This window comes from Sinohyriopsis cumingii, chromosome 17, assembly GCF_028554795.1.
Source record: "Sinohyriopsis cumingii isolate HCF-2022 chromosome 17, ASM2855479v2, whole genome shotgun sequence".
NCBI lineage: Eukaryota > Metazoa > Mollusca > Bivalvia > Unionida > Unionidae > Sinohyriopsis > Sinohyriopsis cumingii.
This window is the reverse complement of record NC_142977.1, coordinates 70,451,572-70,473,980: the sequence shown is the minus strand read 5'-3', so window position 1 is coordinate 70,473,980 and position 22,409 is coordinate 70,451,572. Positions and strand designations below refer to the sequence as shown.

General features: G+C 37.7%; 1 protein-coding gene across 2 annotated transcripts in view; it reads left to right on the top strand.

The window, feature by feature from the left end:
- Window positions 1-22,409, top strand: part of LOC149779201 (uncharacterized) — a 102,040-nt gene that overhangs the window by 60,126 nt on the left and 19,505 nt on the right. For both annotated transcript variants that reach the window (XM_089939768.1, XM_089939769.1), the window contains 3 exons: window positions 2,411-2,599; window positions 10,034-10,118; window positions 18,769-18,900. In XM_089939768.1, coding sequence (XP_089795894.1) covers window positions 2,411-2,599; window positions 10,034-10,118; window positions 18,769-18,900 — 406 coding nt within the window. The remainder of the gene's footprint in view (window positions 1-2,410; window positions 2,600-10,033; window positions 10,119-18,768; window positions 18,901-22,409) is intronic.

The following is a 22,409-nucleotide window of genomic DNA, read 5'->3' as shown; positions in this document are numbered from 1 at the left end:
CTGCCATATGACAACATATCAAGCTGAGTAACATGTCTTGTAAGGAGTACAGTATAATCAAGAGACTGGTCTGTTTTGTTAAGAGAGTTCACTGATGTTTCCACTTGATGGTATTTTTTATCGGGCATTTCTGGCTAATGAATGATTTTGTCTTTCATTTTTATTTCTCTTAAAACGTTACGGGGGTGTACAGATTTGTCGAGGCTTTAAGTGTTGCCGATGGATTGCTGTCTGATCACCTGTTCTTAGGGACTCTTTAAAGCACAAAATCGGGAGATTATTTACTTGAAACTTTTATTTCCACTAGCACATTGGATATTGATGCTCTGTAACAGTTTGAACATTTACATTAATGAGAAAATAAATCACATATTCTTCGGCCAAAAACAAATGTGTTTAGAAATAAAGATGACTTTTACAAAAGTTATTTCAGTAATTAAGTCACCGTTATGTTCCTTATACAATGTAAAACAAAACTATCAATCACTAACCAAAACCTTTCTCATAAGTTTAAAAAAATCAAACTTACTTGTGATACGCTTCTTATGCCTACAAAATTAATCCAAGCAATAGCTTTCAAAGTTTTCAAAAGGTGTTAGAAATACCTTTTCGTTGTTGTTGTTGTTCTAGGGTTTAACGCCATTTTTCAGCACAAGATAGGCCATATATGGCGGCCAGTATAACTGGTGGAAGAAGAACCCTGGAAAACCCAGGAAAGAACCACCGACCCACGAGAAGCTACTGGCAGGCTTTCCCACGTACCCACGTTAGCCGACCTTTTCGTGATGGAGGCTCATTTGGTCGCTGTCTTTATAGGATCTTTACATTGAATTTCATATCGCCATTGTAGTACTTTCTTATCTACTCGCATGAGGTCAGAAACAGTAACAAATCATGTGTTTCTACTGTATGTCAATATTTGAGACTCCACATTTAGGCATTTTTCTGTTGTACAAGATCATTTGTCTGACACCATCTGTATGCTCAGTGTAATAGAATGTGTCAATTTACAGCATCATTAATTCTGCTGATGATGCAATATTCCCACCCAATAATTACTAGAAGATGAGACAATGATTATGCAATACTCTTACCAGGTGATGCAGTATCCCCGCGAACTGAACATACATCCAGTGCTAATAGATGACGCAATATTCTCTTAGAACTTGACAGAATATTTATTGTACGTAATAAACTCTTAATGTAGCATAGGGACTTGAAATATGAACCAATAACTCTGCTGTCTAAATATTTTATAACCATTGTATTAATATAATTCCTATTTTATATCAACTGTACGTTCACGTGATTAAATGAAATAAAAAGTTAATTTGCAAATATTTGCAATTGCTCTTTCCTTATGGTGGTATTAGATATGCTGATTTTTAGCATTGTCGCTAGCTTGAAATACGAGTACAAATACAAAATGCTTTAAGGCTAAAAGCACTGGCACAAGTAGTTGAAATCTGGCACAGCAAGATATGTATCTTGATCGTATAAAAACTCATTACGCGAAATAATTGCATACATGACAATGCCACCTCTGTTATCAGGGCAAAACTTTCACATTTTGAGCCCAGGTAAAGCTTAACAATAAACGTGTTTCAAATAAGATTAACCATTTTCAATGTCCTTTAGGTATAGTTATCAAGCAAAATCATATTGAGTATTTGTAATGGATTACCAGTTATGAATGCCTTTCTCAAGAAATAACATCCATAATTAACAAAAGGCAAACTTTTATGAAGTGCCTATGCCCAGGCAAAATATGTGAATTATTGAAAGCCTGGGGTCTGATTATTTATCCCAGGTCACAAATATGTGGTATGATTGTAAATTGCAGCTGGATATCTACATAATAAAAATATACTTCCACGTGAAAATGCCAGCTGTAAGCCGATGAATGTGCAAGTGAAAAACTATGCTATTATTTCGCACCTCAGTCGGCGATATCTTCACAAGTGATTGCAGCATTTTACTGAAATTTTTCATGCAGCCATCATTTAAATAAGTATCGTCGAAATTGGTGATTGGTGTACCGGGAACGTTTTGGGATTTTTTGTGATTTGGTACGGAATGAACAAGTAAAGATAAAACATCAAATATTTAGTAATAAAAGCTCCCCAAAACAAAGGGATCATTAATTGCATTTGCTAGTTAATAAACCCTTAACTACTTCGCAAAACAACCTATTTAAATAATCATTTATATCTTTATAATAATAATAATAATATGAACTATAACAGCATTATTACTATTATTATTATTATTATTAATAGTAGTAGTAGTAGTAGTAGAAGTGAATGCTCAAATGAAACGTTAGAGGAATACCATTCCATATATATTCTCGTCCACAATTTATTTTATCTGAAAACTGAAAATATTTATGTAGCATTTTGTTTTGCATCAGAGAGGCAAAAAAAGGGGAGGTAATTCTAATAATGGTACCAAGGTTCCTAAGTGGGATGAAACATTAAAAGAAACAAGAAACAAGCTGGCACAGAAGGCATGGGAAGTTATGAAAATGGATGGGACAAACATCTTGGATGGGACAGAGACGGCAGAGGTGCAGGCAGCTGACTTTGTAAAGATCATTGAGGTTAGACTTTGAATATATTACGCGTTAAGCTACAGCTTACATCTCTAACATTTAGGTCTAGCGTAAAGATATTTAATTGTTATACTCTTATATGAATTAAGCTTTTGCTATTTATATTGCTCATTCTGCGTCATAAATTCAGGTAAATATATAATTTTATTGATGTAATTTAAAACAGAACATGTGCGTTGATGAACGGATTATTCACAGAACAACATTTATTTACACAGCTCATATCATCTCATCTTCGCTAGTCAAGGTTCTGATATGATAATCCTATCTACACCTCGGCGGCTCGAACATATATATTGGTGCTTAATCCTACTGGATTTCATGAGCTGCCTCCCTTAGCATGTAACGCCAACTAACCAATAGCGTGGTGTATTGCACATCGACAGAACATGGTGGAGGCAATTGACCTAAAATGATACATTGGACGTTTGACATCGAAAGTATGACTATGTACCTGAGGAAAGCCATTACAGGTGTATTTTTAGTTAAAGGTATTTGTGCAAACACGTATAGACACTGGAAAATTGTGTATTTATCAGTCCATTCAACTTGTGTTCTCCGTTTGACTTGATCATGTAGGAACAGTGTTCCAATCTAAACAACTTAATTTTGATTCGATGTAGTGGCTTGCTGCGACATCCAATGAAATTCACTGACTCGTATTACAGAAATATCTGCTCGGTACGCCAAGTTGTTGAAAGGGTTATCACATCGGGACCTTGTCTAGCGAAGATGACATTAGCTCGATTTCTACTTTATTATCGTCATCGTGACAAACGTATAATTGCAAACCTCTTTCATATTTGCAATCCATAGTTTCGTATCGTAAATTTTATTTTCGATCATCCAGATTATCCCACATTTTTTTCAGATGATAGAGAGACAGTTCAAAACTGGAATTAAAAAGTTTTTAAGTTTTTCACACAAGTATCTGACTTATGAGCCTTAGTGATGAAATTTATATGAAAATTAGTAATAAACCCTTTTGAACAAAGGAAGAAGAAGCATAATTATCCTAGTCGTTTATGCAAACATAATTCAGAAGTGTACATTCATAAGTATATTTCACTGGCATTAAGGAACGAATACATCATTATGCAACTTTTGTTTCAAATATGCCTTTGGAAAGGCGGAAAGCCATGACGGGTACTATTTATGCAGTTGTGATATTCTTATGTTGTAATTAATAATTTATCCGAGGGCAATTTTAATCATGTCGTTATTCACGTTATTTGCTTTAATGCATTATCTTTTTCAAATACGTTACACGATCATAAAGCCTTAGGAGAACTATTACGACCTCGCCAATCCAGCCCTTCCAGATTAAAACATTTAGCTAAAATTATAGGTTTTCTGGCGGTTAGAATCAAGTAATCTCTTCCCCCTATACAGGAATTTGCGCCAAATCATGTGAAAGCTCCAACTGTTACTTTTGCTCGTGCCGAGTAGCACGTTCTCTATAGACATAGAGTCCTTACGCAGAAGCTTGGCAAACTCTGTACAAGCAGTTTGGAAGTTTTCTACCTTAAAACAATCTGGAGAAATTTCATCTTTGAAGGGAGTTATATTTCATCTAATTTTTGAATTTTTCCGTTCTTTATATCGTCGACGAGAATGTTTCTAAATTTTCAGTATTATTACTTTGCCATCATCAAATATCGTGTGTCGCGATGGCGTTCCCTCGCATTGATATAACGGTAAGCATGTCTAGTTCGTGATATAGAAAACCCATTTAATATTGCTATTTAATTTACGCTACGTCCTGATACATACAGGTACGTTTTCTATAGTATCTTGTCTCAGGATCCACTTCATATTTATATAGGTGACGCTGTACTAATTTTACCTTTAGAGAACGTCTTTGGGACTTTCACACAGGTAACATTGTCTCACAATGGATATTGTACCGTCTATTTCGAAAGTTTTAGTAATGACCCTACATTGCCTATTTTACGTGCAGGTTTGGTGGGTCCTGTAGAACATTCATTTATTTTGTGTTTAGCCTCCGCCGTGGTCGGATAAGTACAGGTACGTTTTCTATCCATGGCGTACTCACAGCTTCCATTTCATTCATGTAGCTATTATAAGCGAAGCTTCAGTGATTTTACCTGTAATGGTAACTTATTATTAAAAATCATTATTTAATTCCCTTTTTGCAAGTATTACTAATGAAGATCTAATTCTCTAAATGTATAGGCCACATGCCCACTTTTGCAGGTATTTATCATAATATATGCACGGAAACTCCTAATTTAATAAAGTAGGAAGCATTTCGCACTAATGTATATGATGAATGCTCTATTTATTTTGAACCGATTTAGACCATTGGCGATACCAGACTTTCAAGAACTCGACATGTGTAGTTTTCTGGTTGTCATTTGTTTCTCTCAAAGCATATCAGACTTGCATATTATGTATACAAGTAAATGGGCGTTAAAGATATTGGTACTAAAGAGAAGGGGCAGAAGCATAACTTTTGGGACAAATACATCATGAACTTCCACACACTGGTTCGAAACCATATCACTTATTTGGGAGCAAATTAGAGAACAAGAACAGCCTGAATTAAATATCCTGTACCCGGTCCCAGTCTGATATCTGGACCGAATAATGCCAGCCAAGATGGCCATGTTCCTTCACTACCAGATTCGGCCATATAACTAATAGGCCACGATCAAAATAGATTATACAATATCAGCCATCAGATAAACTAACTTTTCCGGCTCCACGACTTGCACAGTAGCGATCTTTCAATAAACGAAACACAGCTTACCTTCTCCCATCCCGAATCTTACCGGGCATGCGTGGGTGTATGTTTATAGAATGGTATACTTAATAAACATGGAGGTTCAATATAATAAGGCCATGTCCATAACAGGAGTTATGAACTTACAGCTGGTGGAACGAGATGCAGTGCTCTCTAACTTACAATTCTTAAAGACCATCATGGGCTAAACTACGCTCGCAACCTTGATAATCTAATCTCTTTAATGATCAGGTTGACGGAATTCAAAAGAAGTCACGAATAATATATTCTTTACATCTCTCAGTTTCCGCTTGAGTGGAGTTATTTGGACGGCAATCACAAAAAGCGGCACTTACGTCCCTAGAGCACATTTCAGTGGGAAGCAGTCCTACCGAATTTACAAATCGTCGAAAACCCCAGTTCTCCCGACCTAAAGTGGAAGGGAGGGAAATGTAGGTGATCGTTTACGCCAGCATTCCTCTACAAGAGACCGTTCCTATCTCAAATGGCAAAACCTTCATGCCCCCTTATCACAGATCTAGGAATAGGGAGTTTCCATCTTTCGCTGCCCAATGGAGAAGATTTGGCACGATGATTTATGGACCCAGCAAGTGGTTTCCGAGGGATTCAGTATCACGTTCGTAGCACCTCCTTGATTGCTTAGAGTTACTTCAGCTACAAACGTGACGCTCTTTACGCGTGGTCGTCAGAATAAGCCCATTCAGTCAGCTCTTACATGCTTTTGAGTTCACAATAAAATGCAAGAATGAGTTATAATTGTCATTCGTTGGGGAGACTTGTACAGTCAGTGTGGAGTTGTAAGAGATGCGACTTAATGTCCACATTCACACAGGGTTCTAGAAATCGTATTATTCGTCCACAAAAACAGGTTCCGAAACTGTGGGCTGTTTATATCTCGGGGCAAGACATAATATCACTTGTTTCCGTCCATTCTCATTCTCAGTCACCTTGGCATTTAGGAATTCAGCAACCTTGTAATATTTCAAGATTTCGGTCATCTGGTCTAGAACTCAACATTCAATTAAAACGTATGAGACGTACGTTTTAACTGAATGCTAAGTTCTAGACCTAGATGACCGAAATATTGAGAGAACTGGGTTATACTAATAATGGATTCCGGGCCTGAAAGAAACAACCCACCCGTTAGAGAATTAGTTCTTTTGCTGGATTTGGTCAATGCGTAAGCAGTGGTTGTAGCCCAAGGTCGCCTTCTGAGACTGCTACCATAATCAGTATTTGGTACAAATGGAGACCGAACCTTTAAAGTTTGGATTCATATCCACAAACTGCACAATATTGGTACATCTCGAAAGCATGGATACCTCAATAACCTCATGAAGAGAATATCTCTGCAAGATTATTGACCGGCAAGCACGACCTGTACGAACGCGAATACAGAACTCGGGTGGGTGAAGGCAATTTTCCCCTATCTTTCGGATGACAGTGGAGTGTGGCTTCCTCAGGAACATTCTTTACAGATCAAACTTCTCGAGATAAAAGTCGTTCCGAAAACTACAAAATTAAACCTTTTAATTTTATTAAGTTTCAACTAGTTTAATTTAGCTTCCTGCTGATAGTGGAAAATATTTGCATTGACCTAGAAATTAATGAGCCGTAACGACATCCATTATTTTATGTAAATTTATGTAAGCGAAATTATATCCCGGATATTTCATTTTATAGTAGTCGTAAGGCTACTAAGCAAATTTAGAGAATTATTTAAATTTTGAATTTGCCACGATGATGAAACATTTCTATAAAGGTTTGATGAGCTATCTAATAATTTAATTTACCGAGGCTACGACAAAATACCTTATTAAGGAGGAAATCAAAAGGGCTAAACAAACAAACCGCGATGACCTACAGAAATTTGGAAAGAAGGAAAAGGCCGATAAGATACCATTTATCCTCACCTACCACCCAGACAACCCCAAAGTAAGTAAAATCATCGGGAACATTGGTCCATCGTGGAAACGTCGGACGCAATAAAATTAATCATCCCTAACAGACCTGTAGCAGCCTACCGGAGACCAAAAAACCTCAAGGTCATCCTAATCAGGGCGAAGCTTACACCAATCACTATTCAAGGCCACCCTAGTCAATTGGGCCCCTGTGGCGATAAAAGGTGCAAAACCTGTTAACATACGATAGAGACCAGGACATTTTCTAGCAAAGTGACTGAGAAAAACTAAAAATACATGGTCAAAACAGAACTAGCAAAACAGAGAATGTCATTTATCGCATCACATGTAAGATTTGTAGCCTTCAGTATATCGGAGAAACTGAAAAGCTACACAAAAGGAACATCCTTCATAGAATTGATTGGATGACAAAGAAGCTGTACTGAAGCCCGTTCGCAGAACACTTCTCCTCCTCTGGCCACACTTTCAGTGATATAACACTTAATGCAATTGCTCACAACCTCAACTGGAGTTCCCAAACCAGGAAAGAAAAGGAATCTTACTGGTTACGCCGCCCTAGAACATTGAAGCAAAGCGGTTTTAAACCAAGAAGACTAGAAACAAGAAACAACCATGTACAACTAAAATTATCTTTTGTAACTGACACATTTTCTTTTAAATAATTCTCTAAATTTGCTTAATAGCCTATTTCAGCTATAACAATACTATATCCGAGATATAATTTGTGCTTACATAAATTTACCTAAAATAACAGATGTCGTTATGGCTCATCAATTTCTAGGTCAATACAAATATTTTCTGGTATCTTCAACAAGCTGAAATAAACTAGTTAAAAACTAATAAAGTTAAAAGTTTTAATTCCTGTAGAAACGTCCAAGTAAAGTTTGGCTTAGATAACCGTTTTTCTGTTTTATTTATTTGTCTTGTCTATGTTTTGCATTTACCTTTGTAAAAAAACTCATTAAAGAGTCAAAAGCGCTCATGCTAGTTTGATACTAGTCTCACACTGTTTGTTGTCCGTCTATTGCATTTATCTTGGTCAATCCCTGACACACGTGATCCCTTGCTGGACCATTGTCTCGTCAATCTCGGATCCATGTGCATGGAGATGGGAATGGCCATATGAATACGTTTCTCCTTTAACACGTCCGCGTGCGAAAGTGATACATGAGGAAAAAGAATCGGAGTGTCTTTTCGTCCTAATTACTCTATTAAAACGGGAAATCATAGATCATCCTCATCAATCTCGCAACGGAATCGCAAGGAAATCAAAATATGCCCTCATCTGCGCACTAGAACATTTCATACCACTTGAATAGCTAGCATCCTATGGCTGTTCGACAAAAATAACCCAGCACTAATAACAATCAAAGCCTACCATTCAATATCACTAATACACTGTGTTATAATGGAATACATGATATTGTGTGAAATAAGGGTCAATCCGAACTTCTGTCCATGTAGATTACACACGTCCAGTGACATTGGATCATTACACAAGTAGAATCGATTTCGAGTTCATGTAAGTCCTGCCACCGCACAGCATTAGCCAAAGGCTGGCAGAATGATCAAATATATATCCCCTTGGTGGACCCGTTTACATGCAGTTCCAGAAACATGGGTCAGTACCATTCATTTTGGTTCTTGCTTTCATTGCCAGTGACTGGCAACCATTCTTGAGTAATCAGACTTTTATAATAATTCCTTTCTACTTTGGACACGTCATGTGGAGGTCATCTACGAGGCTCAGTGCAAATCCTGAAGTTGTATTTAAGAACGACCGAGCCGTTGCATCGATAGAGATCATGCCTTTTCTTGCCCTCACAGAGGAAAAGGACTGTATGAATACAGGTACTCACTTTCGTCCTGGATAGAGTGGGTTATTTGTTCAGTATATAAGAAATATCCTCATACCGATGAATTCGCTTCGCATCTCGGATCAAGGAATTGGGACAGTCGCCGCAAACATTATATACGAGGGAATGTTATTGTCCATGCTATGGGATGGAGATCCAAGTACATTTCTCCAGTCGTTATCTCAGAGATATTTCGTGCTAAAAGGCTCAGCTCGATTTGCAGGAATATATAGCTGTGGTGCAAAGATTAACATCACGGGTAGTTCGACAAATTCCTAATTACGAAGTTTCATTACTTCCGTTAGATTTGACACAGCTACTAGATATAGGGAGTATGATTTTCAATTGGGTTATCAAGAAAAGGTCTCTCAACCCTAAATGGACCGGATATGACCTCTCTGCAGAAAAAGGGATTTATCGCCCTGCACCTCATACCTATTCTCCTCAGTTATTATGATCGAGCCAAGTATTTGAAGAAGGAACCAATTTTATAGTAAATTATGTTTCTTAGATAATACTAAACTGATCATAATAAACATACACCCTTCCATGCTCCCCAGTTACATCGCAATAGAGTGCTTGCTTCCTGCTACAGGTGTAGCTGAGGATTTCACTCAAGTTTGGGTCAATCCATTAACAAGGAGGGATCACTCTTTCTAAGTGCCTTGTATGTGGCAGATAGCTTTTACCTTTTATTTAGCTGAAAGGTTTTAATCTGGGAGGGCTGCATTTGCAAGGTAGTAGTGTAGTAGTTAGTCGAATGTATAATCATCATGGTAAGTAATATCGAAGAAAACAAATTTTACGAGAAAACTGGTTACTTTCAGTGGTCTATGCACATTGTTCAAGTAATGCTTTCTCTTAATTTCTTCAACAGGCTGCTCGTCTAGAGTCATATACACTCTACAAAAAAAATCCGAGGAATGCCAAGAGATGCGTATCATGCTACATAAACCCAACAGGTTGATCAATTCATAATTTTATACAAAGAAAAATGGGGGTCAGTTTCATTTTTCCCACCTAAAAAAAGAGTTTTAAAGAAAACAATTGTCAACTATAGGCCACTGTCCTGAGCAAACTCACAAACATAAACACACACACACACACACACACACACACAACTTCATCCAAATGGAACATTGTACACCTTTTAGATGCCCATGATAGTAACTATAAACAGCGACCATGTTTTCATAACATGATATCCCTTGCAAGAGTTAGAACGTATATTAATTGTTTTACTTCTTTCTTTCTCAATTGCCATTCCAGATAGATAAGCCATGATCACATCAAACTTAGACTTGTGTTGCTCACCTTGTATATTTGAAGAAAAAAATAAGAAGGCAGTCTTTATGAAAATAACCTGGATTAGTGTTTTATATTATTTATATACTTCGTCAAACAGTTGGACGTATGTTCATTCAAAGATTTATGTACACGTATCGAGGGAGGAGTACATTATTGTCAAATGCAGATGGATTTATATATTCTTTGTACGTACACAGTAAAATTATTTAGATAGTCGATGCTGAATTATCCAAAGGGATTGGTGTGTATCTGACCAAATATTTGTTAAGTGTGGCAATAATAATAGAGTTTGAATATCAGCTTTATGTATTTATCTACAATTACTATATGATTTTAGAGTATAATTTTCTTCACGACATCAGTTAATCTACATAAGAGAGCCTGCAGAGATCTCGGAAACGCTTAATTACGCGTATTTGGACGCCAATGTTTGATCTGGGACGCAGAAAATCACTGAGGCGGGGGTCCTCCGTACGCATATAATAGGTGTGCGGCAAAATTCAAAGACTTGCCAGTTCTGCTTCAGTCACCTGCTTTGTGGGAAAATATGTTGATCCGTTAGTTGTGCTGATATTTTCAACGATAGAATTCAGTGACTGAAAGACCCCTTGATGTACATACATGTTGCCATTTCGTAAGAGTACATACAGAAAAGAACATGATGCAATCAATAGCTGGGCGTCAAGTTCAAAAGCTTTGACTGGCGGCCGGGTGGGAAAATGTACTGATATTTACAGTGATTGAATGCACATGCTTAAAGACTCAGAGATGTACATGTAGTCATTTATACAAGTACATCTAACAACTTTAGCTGTCATTATTGTGTTCATTTCCAAATGTAGCGGAATAAGCAGTCCACGTGACCTCAGAATCAAGACATGTTGAGACTTAGACAAAATGCCATTCGTAAGTGGGTGACAAGTCGCCTAAAAATATCAACTTTGCCTTCTTCTGGTAGGAAGACGAAAACGACTTCGCCCTGTGATTATTTAAGGTTTGACCATACCATATTTTTTTTTAAATGCCCCTCGCCATAACCCGGTTAGTTCTAGTGTTGTAGCGAAATTTATTCTTCAACGCATCAGTAGCTAGGTCTAGTTTTTATATCAATTACGTTGACAAACAAACTCTTGCCCATTCACCAGCATTATGTTTTGATAGCTGATTGACCATTAACCCATGTCCGAGTAAGGTAGCAACTATCAATTTCCTGCATGATATCCTTTGATGATAAAACAATCTTGTGTTTTAAGATCAGAATCAGTGATCTGGATATATATTAACTGCTTCTTGTACACTATTTCGTCATAAGATTAGTTTGAAACTAAGTGAACCAGTAGGCCTAACGGGAAATAATGGCGGACTTTGCTAAGTCTGGGACGTACCAGTTTATTAAATTTTCTGTTTTCTTAAATCATCGGGCAAATTCATTCAGAAAAAATAAGCAAATCATTGAAAGTAAAGCCTAGGCATTATTTTATTAAAGATTTAACTTAAAATGCAAATTATGTAGGTCAGAAAGGTATGGGACAGTGCTATGTTGTGGAATTCGCTAGATGTGCTTTAAAGTCTAAGCTGTTTTCTGACTTGACACGTATTTGCGAAAATACGAAAAAAAAACCAGCAAATCAGATACTATTTATTTGCCTAAAATTACTATAAGTACGTAACAAATAAATAAACCATAAATGTGCGATCCTGTCGATGGACTGTTGTAATGAAGCTATATTATAGTGAGTGATTACATTTCAAAAACCTCTCCATCTAAAAATAGATGCACTCACGCCTGTGTTGATTCTGTCGGAAACAAGGGACTGCAACTTTTGATGGTGGGACTCCTATTTTTACCAAAATGGGACTCCTGTACTCCTAGTTTTAAAATCCTAGCGAGACCTCTGAGAGAGGTATATTTAAGTCATGTAACATGTTTTTCCTAGCTTTTCAATTGATGTTATCTCGTTAAACTTAATATTTCAAATATAAGATTTTATTTCCGTTTCCACCATATTGAGGCTATTGCTCTGGATCCTTTATTCGAGGAACGAAACGAATAGAATCAGTATAGGTATGGATTAAAAATTATTAGCAGTACAAATCCAGCATCCTTGCCATGTACATTTCTTACATTTTGTTCTTTTTAATTAGGTTTTGATGCAGTGGATAGCTCATGCAAAAATTCAGGTAGTCTCTCTGTAAGCTGAATGTCTCTAAACTTACACCCCCCCCCTTGCGGGTCCGGGGTTGTAGAATTGGCCCGACGTGCCTCGCTAAGTGTCGTAAAAGGCGACTAAGTAGAGGCAACCTGTTTGCCGTGGGTTGCGTCCCGTGTCGGAGGAGGAAAGGATCCTGGTAGTTGAGCAGAGGCTTTCCATGCAATACACTACTTTGGCCTCTACTTCTCTTAGACGGGTGGTCGGGATGGGTCCGGTTCCGACAAATCAGCTGGTCACGCCGAGCCCTAGGAAGTCTTTATTTACTCTTTCACCTTCTTTATCTGTCTCCTTGTATCTCTCTTGATACCACCGTTGCCCCTATATTCTATTCTTTTATCTTTCCCTTTTCCAAGTCTTAGAAGACTTCCTAGAAGGCGGTGGCTTAACGGGTCAATCGGAGGGTAATTTTACCGACCTGAGAAATTGGCGACTTCAGGGTCAATCAAAAGGTAATTTTATCAACTGAGTATGGCATCTGTGTATCCCTGGCACTTGAAAAGTGTCCCCTTGTTGGGCTCCTTGGTGGGTGGGGAGCACGGGTGCTGAATTTTTATTCAAGCCATCATGGATAATTAAAAAAAACAAAAACATAAACATACCAAAACTGGATCAGAGTCGGATGATGAGCCATGTAGTGTGGAATCCTTTCCTCGCTTCATGGTCATCCAATCGAAAGACGAGGCTAAACAACTTGCTGAAGTATCGCCATTTATAGTCGAAAAGACTATACCTGGATTAGTCGGCAAGCCGAAAAGTGTCAAAAAACTAAAATCAGGCGGCCTACTGCACCACCAAGATCACCAAACAGTAAGAAAAAGTTGCAAACAAATAGGCAGCAAAAGGGGTCTGATGACCCCATAAAGCTGCACAATAGGTTTGGAGACTTGGAGGACATGGATGCAGAAGAATCTGCTCCATGCCATCAAGGTGGCTTCAGACCTAACAACAAAAAATACATCCCCATACTTCCTCCAGATAAATAACCAAACAGATTGCCTCCGCGAAAGGTCTGACCTAGTTCCAGAATCTTTAATATAAAGTTGTAATGAAGAACACCATCTTACAATGGAACTGTAGAGGACTTAAAACCAACTACCATGATATTCTTCTGCTTTTAAACGAACATGATCCTACTGTACTATGTCTTCAGGAAACATTTTTGAAAAATACGGATAACATCACACTTAAAAACTACTCCCAGTTTAAGAACTACTCTCAAAATCTTGACAGGGCCTCAGGAGGAGTCTCTGTTATTGTAAACAACAGAGCCCCTCATAGCATCATACCTTTAAACACAAATTTACAAGCCATTGCTGTAAGCGTCACTCTACATCGAGTGATTACATTTTGCTCTATTTACTTACCACCAAACACTAACCTAGTACCAAATGAATTAGACGACCTTGTTCAACAGCTTCCCGTGCCATTTGTTTTACTCTGGGATTTTAATGCCCATAACATTTTATGGGGATCGAATCTTATAAGTGATAGAGGTCACAAAGTTGAAGACCTTATTTCTAGACACGATCTGTGTCTATATAATACCAAAACACCTTTATATTTACACCCAGGCACGGGTACATGCACATGCATCGATTTGACAATTTCTTCTCCTTCGCTGCTTTTGGACTATGAATGGAAGGTCGCTGATGATCTTCACAGCAGCGATCACTTCCCAATCTCCCTTGTAAATCATAACTCTACAATTGATGAAGTAATTCCACAATGGAATTTAAAGAAGGCCGATTGGGCCAAGTTTGAAACACTCTGTAAAACTAGGCTGAATGAGGATACAGTTTTCAATGTTAACGATCCCATTCAGCATTTTACATCTATTGTAACAGACATTGCAGAATAATCTATCCCCAAGTCCTCAACAAACTGTAAAAGAACCCTAAAACCTTGGCTCACTAAGGAATGTAAGGAAGCCATACGGCAACGCCGAGAAGCATTAAAAAAATTTAATAATCACCCGACGCCCGAAAACTTAAATATATATCGCATTGTCAGGGCCAAAGCTCGCCGCACAATCAAAGAAAGTAAAAGAGCATCATGGAAGAAATATGTTTCTTCTTGAAACTCTCGTTCCTCTGTTAAGAAAGTTTGGGACACTATACGCAAAATAAACGGAAAGAGAAAACAAAATCCTCTGCGACATCTGACACTGAACAGTAACAACTTTAGTCCAAAATGTGACATTGCAAATATTCTTGCTGACAGTTTCTCAAAAAATTCCTCATCATCTAATTATTCAGAAGCCTTCCGAAAACTTAAAACTCAAAAAGAAAAGTCACGTTTAAAATTCACATCCAACAACTCGGAAAGTTATAATCAATTGTTCTCACTATCGGAGCTTAGGGAGGCTTTAGATAAGGCCCATGATACATCCGCTGGGCCTGACGAAATACATTACCAGTTTCTGAAACACCTTCAAAAATCATCATTAACAACTCTTTTGAAACTCTTCAATGATTTATGGATTACTGGTAATGTACCAAAAATCTGGAAAGAAGCAACTGTAATACCAGTCCCCAGACCCGGTAAATATAGCGAAGACCCCAACAGCTATCGACCAGTTGCACTCACAAGCTGTGTGTGCAAAACAATGGAACGAATGATCAATTCTCGGCTTGTCTGGTATTTGGAAACTAACACTTTAATATCTCCTTTCCAAAGTGGCTTTCGATATGGCCGTAGCACCAATGATCATCTGGTTAGACTGGAAACATTTATTCGCGATGCATTTATTAAGAAAGAACATTTAGTAGCGGTTTTCTTTGATTTAGAAAAGGCCTATGACACGACATGGAAGTACGGGATATTAAATGACCTGAACGATCTAGGTCTAAAAGGCCGTCTGCCCTCTTTCATACCCAACTTTCTCTCCGACCGAGAATTCAAAGAACGAGTGGGGTCTACCCTCTCAGATCTGCACGAACAATAGATGGGTGTGCCCCAGTGCAGTATTTTATCTGTGACGCTCTTTAACATCAAAATTAATAGCATCACCAAGCGTTTGACTCCTGGTGTGGATTGCTCGTTATACGTTGATGATTTTCTAATATGTTATCGGTCAAAGCACATGCATACAATTGAAAGACAACTGCAGCAAAATATAAACAAAATTCAAAATTGGGCCAATGCAAACGGTTTCAAATTCTCGAAATCAAAAACGGTATGCATGCATTTCTGTCAGTTACGAAAACATCACGATGAACCGAACCTCACGCTGGATGGAACACCTATTCCAGTTGTTGAGGAAACCAAATTTTTAGGTATAATCTTTGACAGAAAACTGACCTTTATTCCACACATAAAGAACTTAAAAGCTAAATGCTTAAAAGCACTTAACCTACTTAAAGTAGTAGTGCACACTGACTGGGGTGCTGATAGAAAAGTCATCCTAAATTTATACAGAACGTTTATTCGCTCCAAACTGGACTATGGTTGCGTTGTGTATGGTTCAGCCAGAAAATCGTATCTTAAAATGCTTGATCCAATTCATCATCAGGGAATAAGACTGGCTCTGGAAGCATTTAAAACATCCCCGTGTGAAAGCCTTCTAGCTGAGGCGAATGAACCACCGTTATCGCATCGTAGAGAAATGCTTTCCGCACAGTATGCTCTCAAATTAAAATCAAACCCTCTGAATCCTGCTTTTTCGGCTGTTTTTCAACCCAAATACAAAACTTTATACGAAAATAAACCAAACGCCATACCTTCCTTTGGCATTAGAATATGATCCAGCCTTGACACTACAAATATAGATCTTCCTAAAATTCAGAAAACATTCATCTACGAAACACCACCCTGGCTAATTAAACAACCAAAAGTACGTTTTACGCTACACGATGGAAAAAAATCCGAAACAAACCCTTCTGTCTTCCACAACTCTTACCATGAACTCCTCACCGAATTTAAAAACTACACCAGAATTTACACTGATGGATCAAAGGATGAGGAAAAGGCTGCTGCAGCCTTTGTTTGTGGAAATCACACAACGCAAGTTCGCTTACCAAATGGAGCATCAATTTTTACAGCCGAAATCAGAGCAATAGACCTTGCTCTGCAACATATAGAAAAGAACCATATTTTAAACAGTATCATCGTCTCTGACTCGCTATCAGTACTCCAATCTCTACACAATAGAAAACTGGAGAACCCATTATTAAAAAACATACTCTTCAAAAATACCGAGCTGAGTGTCTCCCACAATATAATATACTGTTGGTTACCTAGCCACATTGGTATTAAAGGTAACGAAAAAGCAGATCGCGCTGCTAAAATGGCCCTTACTCAAGAACCATCTGATTTTAAAATACCGTATACTGATTTTAAACCTTGTATCAGAAAGTTCTTTCGTCAGAAGTGGCAGGCATCATGGAATGATGCCGTAAATAACAAACTTCATGCAATCAAGCCAACTCTAGGAGAATGGACTCCTTCCTACGGAACCATGCGTAGGGAGGAGGTAGTCATTGCAAGAATCCGAATTGGTCATACTTATATCACCCACACCCACATACTTAAAGGTGCAGACCCACCAGAGTGCGTTTCTTGCAATGAACCATTCACTGTCAAGAACTTTATGATAGAGTGCTTTGACCTACAACCTACGCGCGATCGTTATTACATTGTGCATGACATGAAAGAACTTTTTGATACTATAAATATCACTCGTATTATAGAGTTCCTGAAAGTCGTAAATATTTACTCTAAACTCTGACTTTTATGATATCACCTTGTGCAGTTTTATGCAATATATATATACCGTCCCATTTTAATACCTTTTCATCTTTTTTCATTAACATAGAACATTTACATCTCCCGTTGATCGGGAAGCTTTATTTTGCACCGTTACCATCTTACCGTTTTTAATTTCAACCATTTCATCTTTTATATCGCTGGTCGATATAGGACCTTTTATAAGTTTTAAAAGATTATACAAATAACACTTTGTTTGGCGCTAAATAGCCTAAAAGTGCTGATGCGCCGTTAAAAACAAACAATCAATCAATCAATCAACCATCTTACCGTTTTTAATTTCAACCATTTGTTCTTTTATATCGCTGGTCGATATAAGACCTTTTATAAGTTTGAAAAGATTATACAAATAACACTTTGTTTGGCGCTAAATAGCCTAACAGTGCTGATGCGCCGTTAAAAATCAATCAATCAATCAATCAATCTAAACTTACACAGCATTTAACATATAATAAAATTAGTCCCTTGGAGCCTTCGGCATGCTGTTAACTAGATTAACCCTCCCATAGGATTAACGTTTAATGACCTAGACATTCTACAAATGTTATTCTTAATTTATTGGGAGCTTGAGTCTCATGAGTAAAATGGCTTGAAAATGTATGGCATGATTTGCTTGAGCTTGATGGATATGATATTACCATTCATTGCATAGCTAGTTTCAATGTAGAAAAAATGCATTGCATAATAACAAGGGAAGGATGAGTACCCGACCCAGTCACAAGGATCTGGCTGGCTTTGCACTACCCGGAAATGCTCGGCCCAGCCGGGATTTAACATTAGTTAATTATGACAGCAGGATGAGCGAAGTCAAAGCTCATGCTTTGCGATATTGTCGATTAATTTTTGTAATGGCGAAGAGAACACGCATAAATAGACCAAGAATGAAACTAAAGTTAGGACAAAAAATAAGCGAAAATGTATTGCTAGTCTTGTCACTGCTGCCAGATAATGTATTTTCGTCACTACGTTGAAGGAGGCAATATCACATATTGGCTAAATACAGAATATGCAAACTAATCGTTTCATGTTAATTAAATTCCGTACGGTCACATATCGCATAAAAACAACGAAAAAGTAAATAGAAAAAGAAAGGTAACATTTTGGTTATGATATGATTAATAATAATGTATTTTCGTCCACATTTTTTATTATTTATTCCTTGTTGCTATGAATGCGTTAACAAATTAAATGACATTGAATCATCGAATGGTTTACTAACTAACGTGTCTTCGTTAATGGGTGATTTTGTTTTCATTTGTTTGTAAATAGTTATCGTTTATTTAAAACTTACCATGCTTTATTTTATTTATTTATTTACAAATTTCAGCAAATCTGCCTTTGAAGGGTGAACTATGCAAAATGAGTAATACCGACTGTACAATGTTCTGTGTTCATTGTTTATCGGATCATCATAATGAGCTGATTTGTCCATTTCATGGACCAACTAGACCCCCACTGGGTGAGTACTAATGTTGATACTTGGAGCTGAATTTGGTTAATATCGTACAATGTATTGTTGTCAAGCATTGCTTGGCTCTTTCTTGAATGTTTACTAATTAAGAGACATTTCTCCTTTCAATACATTCTCTGATCACATTTACGTTTGGAAGATGCTAGAGTTCAGCAATCACAGAAGGAAGAACAAGTTGTCTTTTCTGTCATTATTCCGCATGGCTGAAGGGACGAAACTCTTCCAGACCCAATCCAATCCCTCCACTTTCTGCCGATGGGTGGCTTTGTTTTTTTCCCCAGGCTTTACTTTCGCTGATACGAGATGTATCGTATGCAATAACTCTCAGGGACGCTAATTCTTGTGGATTATTAAAACATTCGTGTTTGGTATATTATCGAACATAAAGGTATAAGCTATATTATGCTCTCATAATGCCTTGTGAGACTATTTAAATTAAGTTTATTGCAGTCATGACTTTGTGATCCAATACGTTATGTGAGTTTTGGTTTTGTGAATTCAATGCCATTGATTTAGATCATGATAGGTTATACATAGCGGTTAGTATGCTTGGTGAAGAAAGAAGACTGAAAACCCCCAAAAGAACCATAGACAAATGAAGTTCTACCGGCAAGCTTTCTCACGTACCCACATTGGCCGAAATCAAGATTGGAACCCACGCCGACAGAGGTGAAATGACAGTGATCGGTAAAGGCAACCACCTTAGACCACTTGGTCACCACTTAACCCGTTCAACACGATATTGTCAGTACACAATGCTGATTATTTTCATACACTGTTCGGACATATCGTCACTTATTTAGTACTACGTTTCGTTTGTTGTGCACCAAAACAAATTTGGTTTGATATTTCCCAAAATTTCTCATCCTTCTTTTTTTTCAGAGACGATTAAAGAGTATGTATGAAATACAGAAAATTCAAGATGTATATAGCAATCAAGACTTGCACGTGACATGTCATGTGTGTACAAAATGTTCGTCAACAAATACATACAATTTGCGCGAGTTGTCTTAGGAGAGCACCTAGTTCACGGTACCATTACAAGGAATAAAGACCAAAGAGCTACGTGGCATGTCCAGGGAATGGGAATACGATATACTAAGTCAACATTCAAAAAACCCGCCACAGTCATCATTACATCAATTCAGAAAAATAGCTGCCAGCCATAGTTTCCATGACATCCATTTTCAGAGATGCAGGTGTGGCGATTTATTTCAAGAGGTGACGACACAATTGCTGGCCGAGTCAGTTCCATCTCGTCACTCTGATTTCTCCAATCTTGAACTGGAAATTACTGGAGAGTGTCATCCCTTTTCTATGCTGCTTTGTGGGAGTAATTTGCCTCCATTCCGGAACTTGACCCAAATTCATATACATCATGGTGGATAGGGTATTTTCCATACCTGAATATGGCGAACGACCGCCAGTACACTGCATATAACACCATTCTGGTTGTCGTCTATCATTCCATCACCCCAGCAAGCTTTGCCGTATTTGAGCTAATCGCGAATTTGTTGTTGTTGTTGAGTTTAATTATAGTGGCATGCGCACAGTTGTGCACATGCCACATTTTTCTGACTGCACCGCAGCCTGCTAGTTGTTCCTGGGGAAGGGAATGGTACCACCTCCCCCAGGCTTTTATAGATTCAAGGAACCCTGATGGTTTGTCCTCAATCTGTGGGTCCATAAAGGTCCCTTACAGTTGAATGGTTGGCTGTCATTAGTGGGAAGGAGAGCTCGGGAACGGTCCTGCTTGCTTTACATCGCTGGTTTCTTGTTGCATTTGCCTGGTGTTTCTTGCGAGAAAAAAAAATCGATTTTCTTTTCTTCTTCAAAATGTTCTAATGGGGGGAGGGGATGTTCTATGCTCTTTTATAGAGGTTCTTAGTAGAAATCGTGTATGAAGAGAGATTTTCAAGGTTATTATGGTATTACTAGTCGAGGTGTTTAGGGTGTGTTTCCTACGTTATGTTATTTATAAGTTTTTAGATATTACCTCTTTAAGTTATTTATTAATTAATGGTTTTAGAGATTGAATGTTATTTATACTTTATTTAGCAAGAGACCGGAGTCCTAGCCGATTACACGGTTCCTTAAGGACATCTAGGTCTGGAATCCTAGCTGATTACTCGGTTCGTTAAGGACATCTAGGACATCCGATTTTGCAGTTTCCTTAGGTTTTTATAGGTGCTTCGTAAGTGAATTATTTATTAATACTTTTATAAAATTGAATGATATGTTATGGGTTTTTATATGGTGGCTTCTAAATTTATTTAGCTAGTTACTGGGTCTTTTGGTTTTGTGGGGATAGTAATTATATTTTGTTCCTAAATCCTGCTGAGTCTATGAATTGATTTATATTCTTATATGCTGATTGTTTATTTTTATTAGAGTCCATAAGTAACTCTGGGTATGTGTGTGATGATCCAATCTCTTTTTGTTTTTGATAAATATTTTCCGAGCGGGTTTATATTTTGGGCATATATTGAATACGTGGTGTAGATCTTCGGTGGTGTGGCAGCTAAAGCAGTTAATGGTTGCTGGTTTGGATCCTATAAACCTTCCAAAACTGCTTACTACTTTAGTTTTTCCAGTTCTTATCCTGTTTATGGTTTTCTGTTCTAAATAGGTACCTTTAGGTAGCTGTATGTTCCTATCTACGGTTTTTTTTTGGGGGGGGGTTCATGGTGCTTCTTACCTTTTGTGGAGAAGTTCCAAAACATTTGCCATGTTTGGTCTATATATGTTTGTGCAAAGCTTATTGCTTCTGTAGAGCTATAGTTAAGCTTGATAGAGTTTTGATCTCCTAGTTTGAATTTTGCAACTTTGCTGTTTCGTTGCCAGAGATTCCAATGTGCGACGGTATCCACATGAGCTCGACTAATTTATGTGCTGTGGTGATATCGTCGATTAATTGGCATGCTCGGTCGAGGAATTGTTCCCTAGAGTGTGCTTTGCGATTTTGGATCGATTTGATAACGCTTAGGGAATCGCTTATAATGACTGCTTTAGGTATTTGGTTGTTTTTGATCCATTGTAGTGATTCAAGTATAGCCCAGAATTCAGTGGTGTAAATGGAGCAATGATCAGGTAATCTGGATCCCGTTTGTATATTGAATTCAGAGATGACTATTGCTGCTGCTGTTCTTGGTGGGTTGTTTGTTTTTGATCCATCGGTATATATTTTAACATAGTCCGGGTATTTTTGGTTGATTTCGTTTACCAGTACAGGTTTTAGTAAGTTTTCTTGTTCTTCTTTATTGCCTAATTTGGAATCTTCAATGTTAATCCATGGTGGTTTTTGTAACCATGGTGATTTGTTCTGGTCTGTATTGTTTGCTACCTGTTTCTTTTAAGTAGAGGTATCTTTTCTATTAGTTCAAGGATTACTTTGCCACTTGGTGTGATGGGTATGATTTAGGGTTTGAAGACAATTTTACACTTATTTATAGCTATTTTGGTGGGATGGTTGTCTGGGTGGGTAATCGAATGGAGTA